Source organism: Helianthus annuus, chromosome 13 (genome assembly GCF_002127325.2).
Source record: "Helianthus annuus cultivar XRQ/B chromosome 13, HanXRQr2.0-SUNRISE, whole genome shotgun sequence".
NCBI lineage: Eukaryota > Viridiplantae > Streptophyta > Magnoliopsida > Asterales > Asteraceae > Helianthus > Helianthus annuus.
In genome coordinates, this window is record NC_035445.2 from 165,045,365 (window position 1) to 165,066,754 (window position 21,390).

The 21,390-nt window shown below is 40.5% G+C and overlaps 3 protein-coding genes across 3 annotated transcripts; all 3 read right to left on the minus strand.

Moving 5' to 3' along the window:
- Nucleotides 1-1,592: 1,592 nt before the first annotated feature.
- On the minus strand, nt 1,593-5,836 carry LOC118485924. The gene is made up of 7 exons (XM_035982450.1): nt 5,392-5,836; nt 3,624-4,289; nt 3,392-3,547; nt 2,637-3,037; nt 2,418-2,528; nt 1,946-2,351; nt 1,593-1,852 (listed from the first exon to the last, which is right to left on the minus strand). Exons 1-7 carry the CDS (start codon nt 5,834-5,836, stop codon nt 1,593-1,595), a joined length of 2,445 nt encoding a protein of 814 aa, XP_035838343.1.
- Nucleotides 5,837-5,880: 44 nt separating this feature from the next.
- LOC110902270 lies at nt 5,881-7,815 on the minus strand. The gene is made up of 4 exons (XM_022148971.1): nt 7,077-7,815; nt 6,678-6,824; nt 5,984-6,570; nt 5,881-5,931 (listed from the first exon to the last, which is right to left on the minus strand). The coding sequence occupies exons 1-4, from the start codon at nt 7,813-7,815 to the stop codon at nt 5,881-5,883; spliced, it is 1,524 nt and encodes a 507-aa protein (XP_022004663.1).
- A 10,294-nt stretch (nt 7,816-18,109) lies between these two features.
- LOC110902268 lies at nt 18,110-20,055 on the minus strand. The gene is made up of 2 exons (XM_022148970.1): nt 19,146-20,055; nt 18,110-19,053 (listed from the first exon to the last, which is right to left on the minus strand). The coding sequence occupies exons 1-2, from the start codon at nt 20,053-20,055 to the stop codon at nt 18,110-18,112; spliced, it is 1,854 nt and encodes a 617-aa protein (XP_022004662.1).
- Nucleotides 20,056-21,390: the final 1,335 nt, after the last annotated feature.

Consider the following 21,390-nt stretch of genomic DNA (forward strand, 5'->3'; position numbering starts at 1 on the left):
ATTTACAAAAATAAAACAGGAAAACAACAGAGATTACTCAGGGATCAAATCACGAGGTTTCGGGCCTGACAACATTTATCAACACTGATCTACTACCGAATGATCTAGGCGATTGCTGGTATATTTTTCCACCTAAACTCATCTTCCCACACCTATTCCATACAACTGCCTGTAACATATTTTATCATGTTTTGATTACTTAACAATGAACACACATGCAAATACTGGTCAAATCCCGGAAATATAAACAGTACACACTATCATGCAAGTATTTTCCCTACCACATATTTCACAAGTCCAATCTAGATCTCTGAAAGCTTAACTGGGAGTAGGTTGAGAAAAGAACAGAATAGATCTTTTGCAGAGATGATATAATATACAGATCAAATGAGTTTTTCTCAATTTGATATAGGTTTATTGGGGTTTCTTTTGGGCACTAGAGGGCCTCTTTCGGGTGTTTTAGATCTACAGCGCGACAACATACAGCTATGTCAGCATGTATCTGGATGCAGCAGAAGCTGTCGTTGCCTAGCACCTCCAGGTCAGCATGTATCTGGATGCAGCAGAGGAGGTACACGATTTTCAGAGAAGATTTCAGAGTCAGATCAAAATTGTGTGTATCGGGACAGCATACAAACATTCAAATAGATATGCACTAATTCCAAGTGATTTTCTTTCCTGAGGTCATGTACTATTTAGTTCTAAACAGAAACAGCTAATGTTTTTGGTCTAAAGAAAAGAGCCTACCAACACATCAATACTAGAGTCAAACTGTTTCGATATTGGTCTTACATGAGTCAGCCCTTGACCATAATGTGAAAATTCATTTCATTTCCCAGTCATGCAACACCTCTTTTTGTATTTTTCAATTTTTTTAATGTTTTTAGCTTTTCAAATTTTTAATGTTTTTGGCTTTTGTATTTTTCTCCCCCTAAATTTGTGCATAAATAAAAAACTACCTAAGAATAAAAAACTACCTAAGAATAGAAAACTTTATGAACAAATTTACCTACAAAAAACAAACATGCTCAGTCCGTGAAACGGATCATTTTCAGAAAATCCACAAGCACTCTGAATTTCGAACTGCTAACAGGTTTAGTGAACAAATCGGCAGCATTCGCATCTGTGTCGATTTGTTCAAGAGTAATAAGACCTCTGTCGAAGCAGTCTCGGATAAAATGAACTTTAATATCAATGTGCTTGGTTTTTGAGTGAAAGACAGGATTTCGAACAATTTGAATTGCAGCATCATTATCACAGTAGATAGTAGTGTTAAGATAAGTCAAACCATAATCCTGCAATTGATGTTGCATCCACACCACTTGAGAGCAAGAAGCAGAAGCAGCAACATACTCGGCCTCAGCTGTAGATATCGCCACTGTTTGTTGTTTCTTGCATTGCCAAGAAATGAGCCTATCACCCAAAAATTTACATCCCGCAGATGTAGATTTCCTGTCACTGTCAGTACCTCCAAAGTTGCTGTCAGAGAAGGCAAACAAGTCAAAATTGGAATCCCTCGGATACCACAGGCCAAACCGAGGTCGGCCTTTAAGATACCGAAAGATTCTTTTAACAGCAGTAAGATGAGAAGTTTAAGGATTAGCCTGATAGCGTGCACAATTGCAGACGGCAAACATGATATCCGGACGGCTAGCTGTGAGATACATCAAAGACCCGATCATGGACCTGTATTGACGTTGATCTACAGAATCTCCTTCTTCATCTTCAGTCAATAGTGGCCTCTCTACCATTGGTGTTTCAGCAGACTTTGCGTCCGTAAACTTGAATTTTGCCAAGACGTCATCCACATACTTCCTTTGATGGATGAGAATCCCTTGAGAACTCTGCTTGACTTGTAAACCCAGAAACAGTGTCATTTCCCCGAGAGCACTCATTTCAAATTTCTTCTTCATAACTCTCTCAAATTCCTTGCAAAGATCCTCACTTGTAGACCCGAAAATAATATCATCGACATAGATCTGAACTAAGATTTGATCCCTTCCTACTTTCTTGATAAACAGAGTCTGGTCTATGGTGCCACGCGTATATCCATGAGCCAAAAGATGTTTCGTTAAGGTGGCATACCAAGCCCGAGGAGCTTGGTGCAATCCATACAAAGCCTTATCTAGCTTGTAGGCATACTCTGGATGGTCTGGATGTACAAATCCTGGTGGCTGCTCAACAAAGATTTCTTCTTTCACATCTCCGTATAAAAACGCAGTCTTCACATCCATCTGATATACAGTGAACCCCATGAATGACGCGTAAGCCAAAAAGATTCGGATGGCTTCAAGACGAGCAACCGGAGCATATACTTCATCATAATCCAGACCTTCGATTTGTCGAAATCTCTAAACCACCAGCCTAGCTTTATTTCGAACAATAACTCCAGCAGAATCTTGCTTGTTTCGAAATACCCATCTTGTTCCAAGTTTACGCTTTCCCGCTGGCAACTTGACAAGTTTCCATACTCCAAGCTTCTCAAACTGGTTCAGTTCTTCGTGCATTGCATCTACCCATCCTGGTTCCTGCAAAGCTATATCAATAGATTTAGGTTCGATTTGAGAAAGATAGCAAGAATACAGACAAGTATTGATGATTCCAAATTGACTCCTGGTCATGATTCCTGCATTCACAGGACCAATCACATTCTCTATAGGGTGATTTCGCTGGACACTTGTAGGTATGGCCATGTCTGGAACTGTCTCGTCTGTAGAAGCAACGTTTTGATTATCAGCAATGGTGTGGCTAGTCTCCCCCTCATTAGGTACTGTAGTATGATGAATGAATGGAGTAGCGACAGCGCAATCCTCAGGAATGGTGTCAGGAAAAAGTGAAGATCCTGAAACACTGGGTGCAGCACCACTCGTTGAAGCACCTTCAGGGGAGCGATGGGACATCTGCTGAGGCAAAGAATGAGGAGTAAAAACCAGTCCGGGGGGATCAATGGTGTGACCTTTTGATCCCTTTTCAGCTTGTTCCTCTTCCTCAGAGTCACCAAATGACAACGGTTGATGCGGTGTTGACATACCTGCACCTGTAGAGACACTTGGTAACGCATTAAAGGATTTAAACAAAGTGGCATAATCATATAACCAGTCTGGTCCAACTCTAGCATCAGTAGTATTTTCTTCTAGCCATTCAATGTTGCACGACTCAACGACCTTTTTAGTTACTTTGTTGTATACTCTAAAAGCTGAGCCTTTAGCGTATCCAACAAAGTAACAATCGTCTCCTTTGACTTCAAACTTTCCATTAGTGTCCATTAGCAGTAACACACAAGGACAACCAAAGATACGAAAGTGTGAAACCGAAGGTTTATGTCCTTCCAGAATCTCATAAGGAGTTTTCATATGACGTTTATTGACTAAAGCATGATTCTGGACATAACAGGCCGTGCTAACAGCTTCAGCCCAGAAGAAACTAGGAAGCTTGGAGTCAGCCAGCATAGTACGCGAAGCCTCTATAAGAGTACGATTTTGCCTTTCAGCAACACTGTTTTGTTGTGGAGTTCGAGGAGCACTGTACTGCTGATCAATTCCCTTCTCTGCACAGTAAGTATTCATGGTAACATTTTTGAACTCTGTCCCATTATCGGATTCTAATCGCCTACACTTTTGTACTAGCTTGATTTTCCACCAAGGTGATAAATTGTTTCATCAAAACTGCAGCCTCACTCTTGTGACTTAGAAAGTACACCCAGGTATACCGTGAGTAGTCATCGACTATCACGAGACAATACGCCTTCTTGTCAATACTTAAAACATTCACGGGCCCAAATAAATCCATATGAAGTAATTCAAGTACAGCTTTGGAAGAGGGTGCTGGCTTGGATTTGTGTGACTTCCGATGAGCTTTGCCTTTAGCACAGGCAACACATTTCTCTACCAACATAAAGTCCTTGATTGGCAGATCACGTACCAGCTGACCTTTGGCAAGACGATTCAAATTTTTCATATTCACATGTCCGAGACGGCGATGCCACAATAAACCATCATGTTCTGATATCTTTGAAAACAAACAAGTGATCTCTTCACACGGCTTCTTGTTCATATCGATGACGTAAGCGTTTCCTCTTCTCTCAGCAGTCATTAAAAACCAATCTTCAGGAATGACAATCCCCGGCTTCAAAACATAACATCCTTTCTTTGTAAAATGCACTGAATTTCCTCGATCACAAATTTGTGAAATGCTCAACAAATTGTGTTTCAGTTCAGGAACGTAATTCACATTTTCGAAACTTAAAACACCGTTTTTCACTGTTCCCTTCAATATGATTCTACCAGATTCTCCTCCCGCAAAAGAGACATACCCCCGTCAAATTCTTTTACATTGACCAGCTGAGACAAGTCTCCTGTCATATGCCTGGAACAACCACTATCCATGTACCAGAGGCGCACGGTAGTCCTCCATAGCTGTTCCTGCACGATTTGCGAGATTAGTTAGATTTGGGAACCCAGCCCATGGTGGATCTGGGTTTTCCATGTGAATCAATGTACGTTACTTTTTGCCAAATTAGATTATCTTTATTCAAAAATTTCGATTTGTCTTTGTTGACAAAAGAGTTTGCACACATGTTTGACTGGGCAGCCTTGATTTTTGGTCTCCAATGTTGATGTGACCACTTGAAACAATAGTTATCAAAAACATTTTGTTGGTGTCTTTGAAAACTTTTGTGATTTTGTTGATTTCTTTGTTTGGCTGCATTGCAGTCAAAATCAGAGGGCTTGGTCCTACGACTGTTATTCTTCATTGCCTCAGTCTTTGTGACTTTCACGGGCTTTGAACAACATGTTCGATTAGACTTAGCCTTCTGATTGTTGAAGCCTTTATGCTCAGATGACTTCCTTGGGAGATGGACACAATTTCGTGCGATGTGTCCCGCAATTCCACAGTTGAAACATGTTTGTCGTTTCAATGTGTGGAGATTTGGGTTTTTCTGAAAATTGTTCCTGTTTTGCTTTTCAGGTTTTGCGATTTTTGCTGGCTTTCGTTTTGAGCAACCTGGATTTAGCTGATTGGAAGTTTCACAAGTATGTGATGTAGGTTGAGATTGAGACGCAGCTTTCTCACTGTGATTACCCTTTTCTTGAAAATTTGATGATTTGAGATCAGTTTTATTTGGTAAAACATCTGTTGAAGATTTTATATCCATTTCAACATTTAATTCTTTGTCGATGGATTTTGATTCAGTTTCAGTTTCAGAAACATTTGAAATTTCACTAACACATGTTTCTTCAACATGTGCATCAACGGTTTCCAATGGGATCCTACTAGATTCAACATTAGGGACTCCCACTGAGACCGATTCAGAAGAAGAATCATGATATTCTTGATTTTCTTGAGAAGAAGTTTCAGTGGTTTCACTGAATGTATCCTGAGGGACCTCACCTGCAACACTATCATCTGACAGATTAGAACCATCACATTTACAATTATTAACTGAAGAAAATTCATCACCAGAATTAATGTTCACAGTTTCAACACAACCATCATCAGTCTTGCCCAAAACATCAGGCCCATTAGAAGCTAAAGAAAGAAACATGCTAAAAATATTTTGTCCCAAAATAACATCAGGATTATTTTCATCAAAACAAGGTTTTTGTAAATCAGAATTTAAAACTTGTTCTCCCCCAAGAGTATCTTCACATTTCAAGTCAACCTTTTCTGCACATGCAGACGACTGGTTAGGATCAACATTGCCTTTTGAGACGAAATTCATTGAAGGAGCTGGTCGTTTATTATCAACAAATTTGCTGTTGATTGATGACTTATCGGTTTTTGGACCGTAAGTCATCTTGCCCTCATTAATTAACTCCTCTTCCGTGAAAGGCATATAAGTGTAATTATGATTGTATGGAGGAGGAGTTTTTGTGTATCCTATGCAGCCCCTTTCTTTTCTTTGTACTCTAGTTGTATGTCACAAATGTTCTTGACCAAATTACTAGAAGTGTCAAATTTTTTTAATATTGATTTCATTTACCTGATATTTGACTTTCAAATCTTCTAATTCTTTGGTCAAGTCACTAATTGTTGCTAGAGCATCTAAAAAATTACAATTTTTAGCACTGAGGTCTTCTTTCAACTGAACTATATCCTTTCTTTGGGCCTCAATTTTTTCTTTGTAAAGCTTTTCATTTTTGGCCAAAGTAAAGTTTTTATTTTTAAGATCTTGGTAATCTTGAATAAGTTCAGCATTATGTACCCTATAAGCCTCAACTCTTTCTCTGCATTCAGTAGTACAGAAAATAGAACGTACCTCCTCAGCAGTGAGTCCATGAACAGGAGCTGACAAGATTTTGGTCATAAAAGCCAGATTCTCAGCTGGAGGCTCAACATCTGGCGAAGAGTCCTTTTCATCTGATGTCATGAAAGCTATGTTTTCAGTGACACTCTGGATTTCTGGTTGAGAGATGTTCAGAAGTTGAATTTCATTGTCCCAATTAAACTCTACACTTGGTTGAACAACAAGGGCTGAACTCTGAGTTCCTTCACCAGCAACAGTTGAATCGTTTGTCGTTACAAGAGCCCTTTCAGGATTTGGAGGGGCAGGATGCGCAGGAGTATGATCTTTGTTGGGTTAGGCTTAGGACAGTTTCGTGCCAAATGTCCTGGTTCATGACAGTTGTAACAGCGTAACTTCAGTGGAACAGTTGCAGAGTTTGAATAAGGAGTACCCCATCTATTTCTGCCAGTCTTATTAGCGAATTTTTGTGCTCTGAACGCTGCCATTGCCATTTGCCAGGTGATGTCCATCTCCTCCACATCGTCAGGATGATACTGATATAGATCATTCAACGACCAGCTAGGGGGTTGTATTTTACCTGCGACAAAAGCATTTAAACAATTTACAACGGAAGCAGCGATCTCCAGATTCTCTTTGGATTGCTGAGTAAAGAAAGCAATGAGCCCGGCTTTTGCTGAAGGAGTTGTGGCAATTTTTGCTGCAGACGACGAAGGACTTGAGCTAGAGTAATGCACAGTTGTGGTCGAACCAGAAGAAGTCTTTTTTGATCCATTTTACGAAATCAGTGCGGCGTTGTCATTGCTCGAATTGGTAGAAGAAACAGAAATACCTGCTGCCAGCAAGCTGGACTTGTGATTATTCTCCCTTTGCTTGTCATCAAGTTCACATGCCTTGATATGAGAAATCATTTCAGTCAAAGTGCATCTTGCAAGATCTTTCGTCCGCTTGATCATTGCAACGTGATTATCCCAGCTCTTTGGCAAGGCATTTAGAAGTTGTCGGTTCTGAGCAGCCTTTGAAGGAAGAATTTCTTCTAGATCCATTTGAGTGACAATCTTTGAGAAACGCTGAATCTGATTCTCAATAGTTTCCCCATAGATGTAATTGAAATTATTGAAATTTTGCCTCAACAAGTTCCTTCTGCTTTCCCTCATGTCTTCATTCCCTTCGTACACATCAATCAATGCTTCCCACATTTCTTTGGCCGATTTGCAAGTGCGAAATCCCATAGCGATGTCAGACCCCAGTCCCATGGTCAAGTAAGATGTTGCTCGATTATCTTCCTCTTCAATAGCATAGTCTTCATCAGTATACTCGGCACGAGGTTTCTTGACTTTGACTCCAGGGTTTGTTTCCTTCTCATACATAATTTCTCTAGGACCTCTTTCAATACACCTCCAAAGTTTAGGTTCCTTAAACTTGATATGCTGCTCAAAACGCCACTTCCATTCTGGAAAATCATTTGCATCCAACAGCCTTGGAATGCGAGAGCTGGTTCCGATTTTGGAGTCCAATTCTTGCTGAGCATTTGTGACAGCTAAGTCATTAACTTGATTACCAGATGACATGTTTTCTTAAAGGTAATTAATTAAATAGGTGATTAATTAATTATTTTAAGTCCAACAGTCCAACAGTTTAAATGTCCAGATCCAAATAACGTTGCGAGTCGAGATCACAAACTTGAAACCTAGCTGGTTGCGAGTAGAAACCAGATCCACACAAGTCGAGATAAGAAAGATTGCGAGTCGAGACCGGAGCAAAATCAATCGAGACGGTTGATGATTGCGAGTCGAAACCAAATCAGCACAAGTCGAGACCTTTGTTGATTGCGAGTCGGAACCAAATCAGCACAAGCCGAGACCTTTGTTGATTGCGAGTCGGAACCAGATTAGCACAAGCCGAGACCTTCGTTGATTGCGAGTCGAGACGGATGCAGCACAAGTCGAGATCTCAGTTGATTGCGAGTCGGAACCTGCAAAACAGATATGAGATAAACACTGTTGACCCGTAATCCCTGATTTTCAGCACTTTTAAATTCAAAGATATCGAAATCTTTGAATTTTCTTTGATCACCAACTCCGAGAAATCAGCTAACAGATTTTCTGAAATCACACAACCCAAAATCAGTACTATTTTTAACAATTTACCAAGAACAGTTTTGAATATGAGATCCTTTTTCGCTGCAAAACAGACACCAAAGCATATTAGTAACAAATGATGTTCTTGAATCTGATTGATATCAAAACTGAACCAAGAATGGTTTCTTGGCTCTGATACCAATTGTAAAACCTTATCAGGATCTATCAATGATATCAGTCGATAACTTGTGAAGGTGCGGAAAACAATCACAAGGTGATTCAAGAACAAATAATAAGAAATAACTAATGATGTAAAGAAATCACAAACCAGAGATCTTGCATTCAAAGATTAACGATGACTCCAAGATTCTATCAATCCACTCCAAAATCCCTTGACTCGCAACCTTCAGTTCGACCAACAACCTCAACCAAAAGGTTGAGGTTGGTTTAAATACTAATTCACTAGGCTAACCCTAAGCCCGTTGCGACTCATAGCCTACAACCCAAACCCTTACAATTTCGGCCCAAATACATAAACAAAACAAATACATAAACAACCCTTATACTATGTAAACCTACATGTATAAACCTTCAGGTTCCAACAACCATATTGTCAAACTTTCGTGGGAAAGTGCCATGCGGGGCCGACCTTAAAAATTAAATTTGTGGTATTATTAAAAAGCATTGTTTACCCAAAGTTTAAACCGACCCTTTTCCTACAAAACTTTTTCTAAAATTTGATCAAAAACCTTTGTACCAACGAGATTATCTAGTAACGATGGCGTGACAATCGACTCAAGTTACTGCCGTGTGACGAGAAAATTTCGTAAAACAAGTTTTAATCACTTTAAAATCTTTTAGTTACCTAACAAAACCCTTCTCAAAGCGCTGGTGGGAACATCGCTACAGTTAACGCTGCACTGTGGGTAGATTTTTCATAAACAAATTTCTTTAAACCTTTTCAAATTTATCAACTTTTCAAGGATTTAAAACACTTTTGGATCGCTTTTTGTCTGTTGCCATCTTTTGTATACGAATCGCCTTACTCGCTGCCACCGCCAGTCATCGCAACATTCTCGCTCGTCGAATTTTCAATCGATCGCTCGCTTATTTTGGCGCTTTTTATCGCTACTCTCATTCGTATCAACTCTCGCGACCCTTCTTGTGGATTAATTTTGGGACGAAATTACCTAAAGCAGGGGAGATTGTAACAACCCGCACGTTCGTGCGTTGTTACTACCCGCTATACTCGTTACGCCTAGCACCAGAGATTCGGATCATAATGTAACTATATTCGTAGTATTTTCGCATATTACGCATACTTTATCGCTATCACACATCGCATCACACACACTAACGCTCACGATGACGTTGAGTGAGGACCTATTCTACCCTCCTCGATGGCCGTGATGTGTCGCAGAATAACGCATAATCGAAACGGATCCCGATTATTGTGTCATAACTTTGAAATATGGATATTTATACGACCCAACGTGACTAATTATACTAAATATATGAATGTGGGTATGAAAATGTGTAACCAAACTATCGCAACGCTTAACGATCAAAACAAAATATCGAAACGCAATTCACCGGAGACCACCGATCGAATGACTGGTCGATCGGATGGCCACCCGAACGGACAACCACCCTATCCATGGCACTCCCTCACCTTTCTTCTCTTCTCCTATAAATAGCCCTTGTCACATCACTGGTCAAGTGATGTGACAGCTCTCAGTCGACCAACACGCTTTGGGGCCATTTTCTTTCGATTTCTCGCGATTCTTGTAAGTTTCTACCTCAAATCTTGTACTTCTATGATCTACACGCACTTCTTCATCATTTTCTCTTCTAAATCTTTACTTTTAACCGTGAAATCAATGGATTTGAGGAGTTCTAAGGTGATGTCATCACGAAGTTCTTATGAACTTCAAGTATTGGCCTCATTCCACCAAGAACAACTTAGATCTGAACGTTTCCACATGAATAAACAGAGATCTTGCATAGATCTGAACATATTCAAGGTAAAAAGGATTGAAAATAGTTTTCTAACTTTCTTTCAACTCTTTTACACTCAGTGCACTCGAAACCGATAGAATCGGAGCTCGTTCTGATCTTCTACTCTTTCTAGTGATATGTCGATTCAAGATCTGGTTTCTATCAGAGAGACTACCGATTTCGGGTTAAACATGAACAACCGTCTCGAACAGGTTAACTGGTCGGACTAGGGTGATTCCTGTCCGATTGGGTCGCTTAGGTCAAGATAGGGTTTCTGTTGTTTAGCACGTTATCACACCGTCTCGATCAAAACTGCAAACTATCAAAATAACCAAGTGTAGAGACGATCAGGACGCTGGGACGGATTGCCGTCTGATCGGATTGTCGTTCGATCGGACAGCCACCCGATCGGACAGCCACCCAATCGACTTGCACCTTGGTCCCATACTTAAACCATTTCTCAAAGGATCTGAACGTTGAAACGGATTACCACCCGATCGGATTGCCACCCGATTGAGTGACCGTCCGATCGTGTGACATTTGGGACTTAAACAATTTTCAACATAATGAGTTCAAACGGATTGCCACCTGATCGGATTGCAATCCGATCGAGTGACAAACTGCTGTGAACTTGTTCTCACTAAAGTGTCCTACCAATCGGATTGTCGCCCGATCGGACCGCCGTTCGCTCGACCGACCTGAAAGGTTGAGATACTTCTTTATTTTCAAAATGCTATAACAAAAACCTCAAAGGACAAATCATCCTACACAAACACATCCTTACCAAACGAGGTGACAATCGAATCGAATGGCCATCCGATCGGATGACCATCAGAATGAATTACCACCCGATCGAGTGGCCATCCGATCGGATCGCCATCCGATCGGATTACCGTCCGATTCTTTGACACTTTGCACCGATTTACGCGCTAATCAACGCTTACGTTATCAATCTGTAATCAGGCTAATCTCAGACGCGCTCCCTTCAATCCAACCAAGTTGTGTTTACTTGCTGAACACCGACTGTGAGTATACTTGAACCCCTTTTTATCGCATTTTGGGTGTAACATACGTTCTTATCAATCAAAGTATCAAAACGAATTATTCAATCAAACGGTTTAACATTGCGAATAACTGTTATGCATATTTACACGTGATGCTAGTTACATATGTGTTAGGACTGATACTCGCGAGGTCCCGCCTTAACTAGTATAGTACTATAGCACCCGAGGGGGTCTAGTTGGATGAATAGCAATCGCAATCGCAACTCGAGTGACTTAGCTGGTAGTATCTGTCTTGTATGCACGTATGTTAAGGTATCTCGTTTATGTATTTGGTAATTCACAGCACTTTTAACTATTTACGCTACTCTATCAAAACTTGTATACTCGCCAATACTTTTGTATTGATGTTGTTTTAACGTATGTTGCACGTTTAATCACAGTCTACATCAAATCAAGCTAGGAAGTCTAGAAACTCATCTAAATTCTACGTTGTCGGATTTGTATTGTTCGAGAAGACAAGAAATTTGTGATAACTTTTGTGAATGTATTGTTTATTAGTATGGGATAATAAACGCATTAAATACTGTCGCAACATAGTTGTTATGGATTCTCTTGAGCAATCTGATTCGCCTAGTGCCGCACCCCGATGATTCCGCCATCGGTTGGGGTGTGACAGCTCGCCATCCCTTCCATATAGTGTCCTTAACAGCTCGTGATCGTTTACTCCTTGTAGGAAAGCACCACATGCCAGGTCGTTTATTATACCTGGGATCGCCAGGCTTTCTTTGTTGAATCTAACGATGAAACTCTCCACCGTTTCATTGTCTCGCCGACGAATATGGAGGAGTTCATTTCGATCTTTTGTGTCGTCTTTGTTGACTGAATTGTAGCTGGAACTTAGCCACTAAATCTTCAAAACTGTTAATTTCCCCCACGGGCAGGCTATCCCACCATACTCGTGCCGCCCCTACTAGCGTTTGCACATACATCTTGCACCAGAAAGGCATGGGCCAACAGGCTACCTCTCCCACGCTTTTGAACAAAAATTAAGGTGGTCATCTGGGTTGCTTAAACCATCATATTTGCCCACTGTCTGGGGCATTTTAGGTTTCTTCTTGATCGAGGCTTCAGCGATTCTTCTTGTAAATTTGGACCTGAAAGTAGCGTTCGCAGGCTTGTAAGGCCTGGTGAGGTCGTCATCTTCCACGTTAATGGGCTGTACTTGTTGAGTCGCCCCGCCCTGGCTTGTCCACTGGGTGACAGGGGGTTGGGCTGTGGTGATGTTGAGCGTGGAGCTGGGACCCCTGTTTGGAGAGAAACGAGGTCTTGATGTGTTTTCTCTGTCGTAAAAAGGCTCCGCCGTAGACGGGGATTGAATGTAAGTTGGTTGTAACGTTGGGAAAGACCACCAAGGTGGCATGTAGGCCGCGTATGGCGGCTGCTAAGCATAACTCTGCGCTGTCATCTGAGGTGAGTACGTCTGGTTGTTGTATGGGGGTAGGTACCCGTAAGGTGGTTCATAGTAGTATCCTGGGAAATAAACTTGATTCCCAGGTGTGACTGGAGCATTCATAATTCCAGCAGGCATGATTACTGGCTGATGGGGGGAGTGGACATCGTTGCTGTAAGCGCCGCAGTATAGAGCGACAGCATAGCGTGCGTGATAGGCGACTGGTAATACTGGGCCATGCTCATCTGCTGTGTAACATTGCCAGGCCCCGCGGATGTGATAACATGCATAGTGTTGTGACGTATAGTCTGTGCGCTTGTCATCGATGCTAGGGTAGAAACAATGGTTGCTGTGGTGATTGGAGCCACCGGTCGTAACTGCCATTAGGTGTATGCTAGGGGGTCTACGGCTGTCGTCCCAGAAGGAGTGACTGAGGCGTTTGCAAACCCTGGTGGTGCTTCTACTTCAAACTCCATGTCCAAAGATCTGGTTATGGCGGGTGAAACCGGCATGGTTGTAACCACGGAACTCGTCACCAACAAAGGATTACTAGTTATCACTGCTTGGTTTGGTGTTGTTGCTGTTTTCTGATCGCTTGCCAATAGGTCTAAGTGCACAGGATGTTACCGAATGGTCCCACGGATGGCGCCAATGAAGAAACACTGACCTTAACGGTAAGCTCCGGCTAGGACTTCAACTCTTGGCGATCCGAACAGCTGACTGCAAAACAGAACACCGTTAGGACTCCTTACAGGAATGAGGTTATTCCTGTAACCACCCTCCGACGTGAGAATAAGTCTCGGTTTGCGAGTAAAAGAATATGGGTAGAGAGAGAGAGAGAGAGTGAGTAAACGAGAGCAGAATGAATCATACCTTTGATGTTTACCTCTATTTATAGTTTACCATTAGGGTTTCCCCTAACTTAGGATGAGCTTCGATAAGTTAGGGATTTGCATGATCTTCCCAAAAGATTGGGGATTTGGTTACGTGGTTTATCCACGCAGAATAGAAGATTCTAGAATAAACATATGTAATTATATATTTATAATAAAATAATAGGTAATGACCGGGTCGGGTTAGCCGGTCCGGGTCATACCTCGTCAATAATAATAATAATGTTTGTTGTTCAAAAAATATAAATAAATAAATAAATAATAATAATAATAATAATAATAATAATAACAATAATAACAAAAAGACAATAATAACAAAAAGACAATAAAATATAATAACCAAAAGACAAAAAAACAATAAAATATAATTGGGGGTATAATTAGTGGGGGGGGGGGGGGTTATTTAGTATCACCCCTCTATATATATATATATATATATGGAGGCAAGACAACTAGTATTGGTGTAGACGACATCTTACATTTTACATTTTCTCTTTCTATCTTTTAAAAATGGTGAAAACTTCATTGACGATGGTGTTCGTGATCGCCTTATATCTGTCCTTACCCGGTAAGCTTGGTTACATTCGTCCCTAATTGTTGTAACGTCGTGTTTTGAGTTTACACTAACGACTTACGATTTGTAGGTTGGCAAGTCTCATGTGGTTTGGATGACAAAGGATTGGGAATGAGCCAGCAAGAAATTTATAAGAATGATGGTGTGACTTCCATGAAAAAACTTCAAAGCGTTGGTGATCCTTGTAATACGTCTGATGATTGCCAGATGTATTGCAAACGTGGCGTGCCGGCATGTTGTAACCGTCTATGCGATTGTAGTTGTGACTACTATTGCCACTGTTCTCCTAATTACTAGTTACCTAGTTAGCCATTGAATAATTGTAACGTGTTCAAGTGTGCTTTAATAACCCATGATGAAATTGAAATATGATATAAAATCATTTGTGCGTCTTAAACTAACACTAATCAACTATTTACTCTCTGCTTATTAGAATAACGAGTTCTAAAAGATGTTTTTGTTACAGTTTTAAATCTCACAACACAGTTGTTTTGCATCACCAGTGATAAAAAGAGAGTTTCAACCCCCCCCCCCCCCCCTAAATTTTACTAGTTCAGAAAAATGAGAAATAATAAATTTACAAATGTTATTAAGAGTAACTAGTTTTATTCCCCGCGCACGTCGCGTTGCGCTGCCGGGATTCTGTGTTTCATATGAAGAAGAGGTGTTTAGTTGCTGGTTCAATGTGAAGAAGAGGTGTGTAGTTGGTTCAAACGTTGCTACAATAACATTGCTTAGATGGACATTGAGAGCAATATCACAAAGAGAGAAATATCTATAACCAAATCTTTTTGTCCAAAAACATTTGAATAAACGGTTTGAGTAAGGGCTAGAGGCACTTAACAAAGATAGATTAAAACCAAAAAGTTGTGCGTTTTCAGTAGCTTCAAGGTAGTCAAAACTACATTCTTACGTGATATATTCATTATGTTCATAGAGTGTTCTAATACTTCGAGCATTATATTATTATAACTAGATTAGAACCCGCGTGTACACGCGGTTTAACGAATGAAAATACTTCGAATTTGTTCAGATTTAATCAAAACTAAATGAGTTTCTATCCTAATATATTACGAAAACAAACTCACTAAGACCCACAATTTGAGCACTATATATTACTATTACTATATATTACTAAACAAAGTGAAATGAATAGTGATTTTAATATTATAATAATATATCGTTTTTTAATACTTTTATTATTTTAATATTATAATAATAGTTACTTTCTTTACTTTTTAACTTTAATCCTTTTTTTAATATCAGGGGTTGGGATAAACTTGGTGTCAACCGGTATCGAACCAGTAGTGGTATCGAAAATACCGGGACGGTCCTGTTTGGTATCAGTACATGCAGGTAAAAACCGGCACTAATACAGAAAACCCCAAAAGTTGGTTCCGAATTGTTGTTGGAAACCTTTTGGTTCGGGAAATTCAGTGTTGCTACCCGGTACCATTATCACGGTTACCGTACGAACAACGGTATCGTACAACTTTTTTTTTTGATTTTCTTCAACTTTTAATTTTTTCTTTTTTTAGTTTTAGGGGTAGGGATGAACTCGGTGCCAACCGATACAGAATCGATGCTGATACCGAAATACCGATTACGATATCGATATATGAAGGAAAAAAACGGTAGTGAACCGGTACCATGAATGCCAAAAGTCGATACCGAATTAGTACTTAAGATCTTTCAGTTCAACAAATTTGGTACCGGTACCCAGAAAAATTTGCTCATCTCTCACCACGGGTTTCATACGAACAACATCGTTACCATACAACATTTTTTGTTGATTTTCTTTCGGTTATCTTTTAGTGTTTTTTTCTACATTTTCTTTTTATTCTTGTCAGCAGTTGCGTTCGCAACACGCTCGTAGTGATTTCAAAACACATGTAAACACAGACTAAATAACAAAAGAAATTCGCTGCAACGCGGCGAACTTCTTTAAACCTAGTTGTATATGGTTATAGAACATTTTAGTGCTCATTTGTGATAACGGGTCAGAAGCACCACAAGCATAAACCAATCATAAAGTGGTATTGTAGATCACATTCGTAATTGTTGGCATATAGAATAGAATAAGTTAGTTAGATATATATATTTTAATTTTAGAGTGAACTAGAAGAGTAACCTGCCGCGATGCGGCGGGAGGCTAGACTTATATTTACATTAAGCCAGTTGTGATTGAGTTACATTCGTTAGGTTAGATAGATTAGCTACAACCAAGAGTTTGTGTCCAGGTTTGTATATATGTTATAGTTGCAACTTAGGTTACTAACACTAAGCCATGTTAGTTACATAAGTTGCACAAAAGACATATTCCTAGAGGACATGGCTTGCTTAAGTACTACCTACAGTTGCGTTTTTTCTACTTGGCAACTGTACAAAAGGTCGTCGACGTCCATATCATTCCCGGTGCCCCATGCTTCCCTTCTTTGAAGTGTTGCTGTTATCTGGGATGGTAAAAAGGTTGGTTAGTAAGGTTTGTGTAATAAGATATATGAGCATTAATTTAGCGAAGCATTAATTAGCTTAAGATTACAATAAAAAACCCAACGCACTAACTTAAGATAAATACACCTGCTTTAAGCTTATTTGTCCAAAAAAAAGTATATGCAAACTTTCTATATAATCTATCGGTTATGGGCTAACAAAATGCTAGAAATTAACGGGCTACAAAAAGCCTAAAACGAACGGACTTCTTAGGCAATCCATGGACATCAAGTGGTGTCGAGTTTGTTATGTTTACCTGGTGATTCGTCTAGAGGGCGCTTTTGTTGGTTAAGCTTGGGGTTGGGTGTTTTTGATGGAGGAGCGCCCATGTGTTGCTGCTGAATGTTGTCAGTTGATATATGCACAACGGGAGGATCCGAAACATTGTTGATGACATATTGTTTCCCTCTAACGGATATGTGCATTATTTTTGGTTTTCCAATCATGTCGTGGATTTCCTTTGGTAGCATTTTAGGATCTGTGTAGCCATTGTTTGTCATCATTTCAGCACAAGTTGTTTTCAGCAAGGCGACCATTCTTTCATCAAAGAATGTAACCTCTTATGACTTGACATCTATACTCTAAATAATGTAGCCTCTAAAATAATAAGGAACCACGCCAAAACCCCCAAAACCCGGAAAAAAATCAACATAAAGCTAAAACATAATTTAACTATACAAGAAAAAAGACGCACCTGATTAGCAGTAATATTAGCGACCTAAAGATAAGAAGGCTACTGCAAGAGAACATATGAGCATAGATTAAGAAGTGTTTAAATATACCATCAATCAGTATGTTAGACAAGCGTAAAGACGGCATAAATAATAAGAACATACAAAAAAAATAGTAATAGTTTAAAATGATAAGAAAGATGATAAGTACTTAAGTAATATGCGAAGCATGTATTAGGACTTTTCAAGTGCTCGTCATGATCTATACTTTTCTTTTACGGTAGTTATATGAGTCAAAGTAGGTATTAGAATTTTTCAAGATGAACTACAACTTTTTACAAAGAAGAAAGCACCACACGAATTATCAGATAATTTTTTAAGGTCAAAAAAATACGTAATAATAATAAAGTATTTTTTTTCTTTAGCCCAACTTATCACTTTTTATATTTAAATTTTTTAAGGTCAAGGGTATACCCACCCGAAGCCGAGTGGGCGGGCACACCCCTACAAACAGAAGCTAAAAATAAGAAATAAACATAAAAAAAGAGATGGAAACAGCAGCATATCTCGATATCCAACATACAATTGTGCTCTTATTAAACCTTTTCCCAATTGTCTGTTATCCAATTGACTCACAAGATTACGTAATTTTTTTTTATATTAATTGAGTATTTCATTTCAAATAAAAACTTTAAGGACAATTACACCAAAATAGCCGGTAAGCGGGCAACAAGCTGCGCCGCTACCCCTTTTTGAATAGCGAAACCTAACCTAGTAAAAACGAAACCCCGATCTCTAGGAGACGAAATGTTGCTGTGAACAACCCGTTGGACCCGTTCAAGAAATCTGATGGCTTCTGGGGCTAGCGAGCCAAAGGTATCAAAGGCAAAAGCGATAAACGAATGTTGATTATCCTCGCAGGCTTTTGCATGTTTGTCCATTTTCTTCGCTGCCGCCTTTGCAATTGCCTGACCAGGGACAAAACCTGTATCCCGTAAGCCTACAAGGGGGGAAACCCCGGTAAGATCGACACACGCGTGTTTACCTGCATCCCACCCGAAAACTAACATGTCCGCAGGGCGCAATGTGGATCTTCCTTCCCTCGGATCTGTCCAAAAGTTTACGGGGGCTTCTTTCTTCACCGAGATCCCCGCCCGTTTGAGGATGTCCCCCAAGACATCCCGCACCCAGTCGTGCCTATACTTAAAACCTGGCAGTTCTTTACAGTGCAGAGCATGCTCCCCAAATTGGTCTAAGCAAGCTTTCCGGCAAATCGGGCATTGCTCATCATCAGGGAACATAGGAATCATGAGCCGATATTTTAAGATAGCACGGTATTCAACGGCTGACATCTTTTGGCCTAGGCCCTCGATGGGGATGACCGATAGAAAATCTTGGGCGTGGGGGCCCCGCAAACATTCTAGGACGGCGTTTTGACGAGGGGTCGTACAGAAATCTGATCCAATATTCTGAGCGATACGACAAAACAGAGCACTCGCCAAAGTCTTCTGGGTCTTCGGTGGGGCGGTGTCCCTGTTAGCGAAACCGCCAATATCCAAATCCGGGAGGTGTCTATGCAACTCCCCCAGAGCCATGTCATAATCCCCATCCATCCCAACAACCCCACTCTCGCGCAAGATGTGATCTTGCAGCCCCCACGATTGAGCTCGCGAGGCAACAAAACTGTAAATGGAGACATCCGTGGCCGAGATAAGCCCCAGCCCCCCCTCATCTTACAGGGCAGAGAAGCGACCCGCCACTGAAAATCCCCAAAAAACTGGCCCCCACGCACCACAATGTCCTCTATAGCCCCCCGTAGCACTTTATCGAATAATGATACCGCCTCCTTTACAAACGCAGGTTGACAAGTTCGCAGTCCAAAAAGGAGCTTGGCGACACCCATGCAAGAGCGCAGCAGGAGAAGCTCACTTTGCGGGTCTCGGAGTTGCGAAAGGCTACTCATAAGGCCCACTGCCCGGGAAGCTCGCCGCGCAGCCAAAGCACTAATGAAACTGGGGTCCCGACTAACAGCTCCCCCAAGGAGTCTCACGCCCCCCGTTGGTCTTCCAATCTCCTTCGGGAATAAACTAGCCTCCAATTTTTCTCCATTGCAAGACGGCCAATATACCTCTGTTTTTTTTATATTAAGCCGGAGCCCCAAAGGTGGCCCCTTAGATTGAATGATAGCCAGAGCCTTTGCTACCTCAGATGTTTTCCCCATAATAGTACCATCATCCAAATACCACGCGTGGAAGGGGAGGGTGCAACTGTCTCGTATACGTTGTGTGAGGGGGTGCAAGACAAGGGCGAACAATAGAGGTCCCAAAGGATCCCCCTGCTGGACCCCCGTGGACGACCCAATACAGTCATTACCCACATAAAGCCTAGCGGTTTGCCCATAAAGAAAATGTATCCAAGGAAATATAGATGGGCATTGAATCCAAACCTCCCGCAGAAAAGCTGTGCGATCCACTAGGTTGAAGGCATTGGAGAAGTCAACAGTAAGCATGGCGAAGGCTCCATCATCGTGAAAGGCGTTAAGGAACCTGTTCGCGCAATGGAGGATAGCTTCAGCCCCATCTGGTGTCCCAACCCCGAATTGATGATCCCCCAGGTACCTAACCATCTCTTTCCCTACCTTTTTCATCGCTATCTTGGAAACCAGCCTACGCCAAATGGCCCCGACCGCAATAGGACGAATTCCCCCATCAGGTTTCAGCAAGGGGGACGGATTCCCCCATCAGGTTTCAGCAATAGGACGGATTCCCCCATCAGGTTTCAACATGTGAAAAAATATTATACAATATTGCAAATCATGATCACTTTTTTGTCCACATTTATATAAACAGTTGCACTGTCACTACTAATATTGTCAAATAAAACAACTTTTAAACTTAAAAAATAGTATAATTCTATAAATATTAGATTTTACATACAGAAAGAGTTATCATCAAATTTTCAAACACAAAATCTTTGTCTTTGTATGATGTTTATTAAAAATGAAAGTGTAGCTCCAAATCTCTTGATTAAATAATATATCTAATCCTAGCTATATACAGGAAAAAGAATGTAATAGATAATCACACCCTAGGGAATAATCATCGGTCATTGACCCACACAGGCGTGCAACGGGTATAAATCATCCGAAATTAACTGCAATTAAGTATTATTACTTTGTTAGTGAAAAGAGGTTTAATCAGTGAAGCAACAGGTAGAGCGAAAATGAACATTACTGGTCCATCACCTATTGTTCCATTTGTAATAGTGAATGTTCTTGTACTAATAATCTTCAGTCCTATTGTTCCTATTTTATTGATACTGGTCATATACTTTTTTTCTTCTTTCTTTTCTACCCAGCATACTTCGGCGAATTCTAGTTATATCCATTAATCTATGCGTGAGAAGTTTTTTGCTATCCTCTGCCAGACAGGACATGATTGAAATACACACCCTCTGCCAGACACTTCATAATTCGTTTTCCCCACCCTCTGCCAGACCCTTCATAATGTCGGGTGGCTTTTATTCGGGTACGGTTAAAAAACACACCTTCTGCCAGACAGGAGATGATTGAAATACGCATCAGCTGTAATGAAGTTATGTCCATTAATCTATACGTGATAAGTTTTTCGCCATAACGGGCCGTGGTGAATATCGTTCACCCAATTCGTTTTCGGGAAAGTAGACCACAATGCGCATCAAGAAACAACTTCAACAAATTTGATAGAAAGTTATGTCCACCATCATAATAAGCCTAACACTGAATGAGTAACCTATATATGAATTTATCTACGTATTCATAAACAAAGCATTTTCTTGTAAATAAAACTGTTATTTTTAAGGTTAAGGTAGTAGGAGTGCATCTTGTATGTTTGAGTGCAAATATATTTCTTATGCCTGTAGGACTATGAGTTTAATGCATTATGGTAATGTGTAGGTGATGCCAAACGTTTGGATCAAGCATCACGATGCATATCTTTCTCAT

Excerpts from the sequence above, each read along its gene's own strand:
- LOC118485924 (XM_035982450.1), bottom strand. The coding sequence starts at position 5,836 with ATGCCTTTCACGGAAGAGGAGTTAATTAATGAGGGCAAGATGACTTAC. Across the intron at positions 4,290-5,391 it reads GTCAGATGATAGTGTTGCAG|AATCTGGTAGAATCATATTG; the intron begins GTGAGGTCCCTC and ends TTGCGGGAGGAG. Across the intron at positions 2,529-2,636 it reads TAGAGAATGTGATTGGTCCT|GAACCAGGATGGGTAGATGC; the intron begins GTGAATGCAGGA and ends ATAGCTTTGCAG.
- LOC110902270 (XM_022148971.1), bottom strand. The coding sequence starts at position 7,815 with ATGTCATCTGGTAATCAAGTTAATGACTTAGCTGTCACAAATGCTCAG. Across the intron at positions 6,825-7,076 it reads GTCCAGCTTGCTGGCAGCAG|GTAAAATACAACCCCCTAGC; the intron begins GTATTTCTGTTT and ends CTTTTGTCGCAG. Across the intron at positions 6,571-6,677 it reads GACTGGCAGAAATAGATGGG|ATCATACTCCTGCGCATCCT; the intron begins GTACTCCTTATT and ends AACCCAACAAAG.
- LOC110902268 (XM_022148970.1), bottom strand. The coding sequence starts at position 20,055 with ATGAAAAAGGTAGGGAAAGAGATGGTTAGGTACCTGGGGGATCATCAA. Across the intron at positions 19,054-19,145 it reads GCGGGTCGCTTCTCTGCCCT|ATCACATCTTGCGCGAGAGT; the intron begins GTAAGATGAGGG and ends GGGGGCTGCAAG.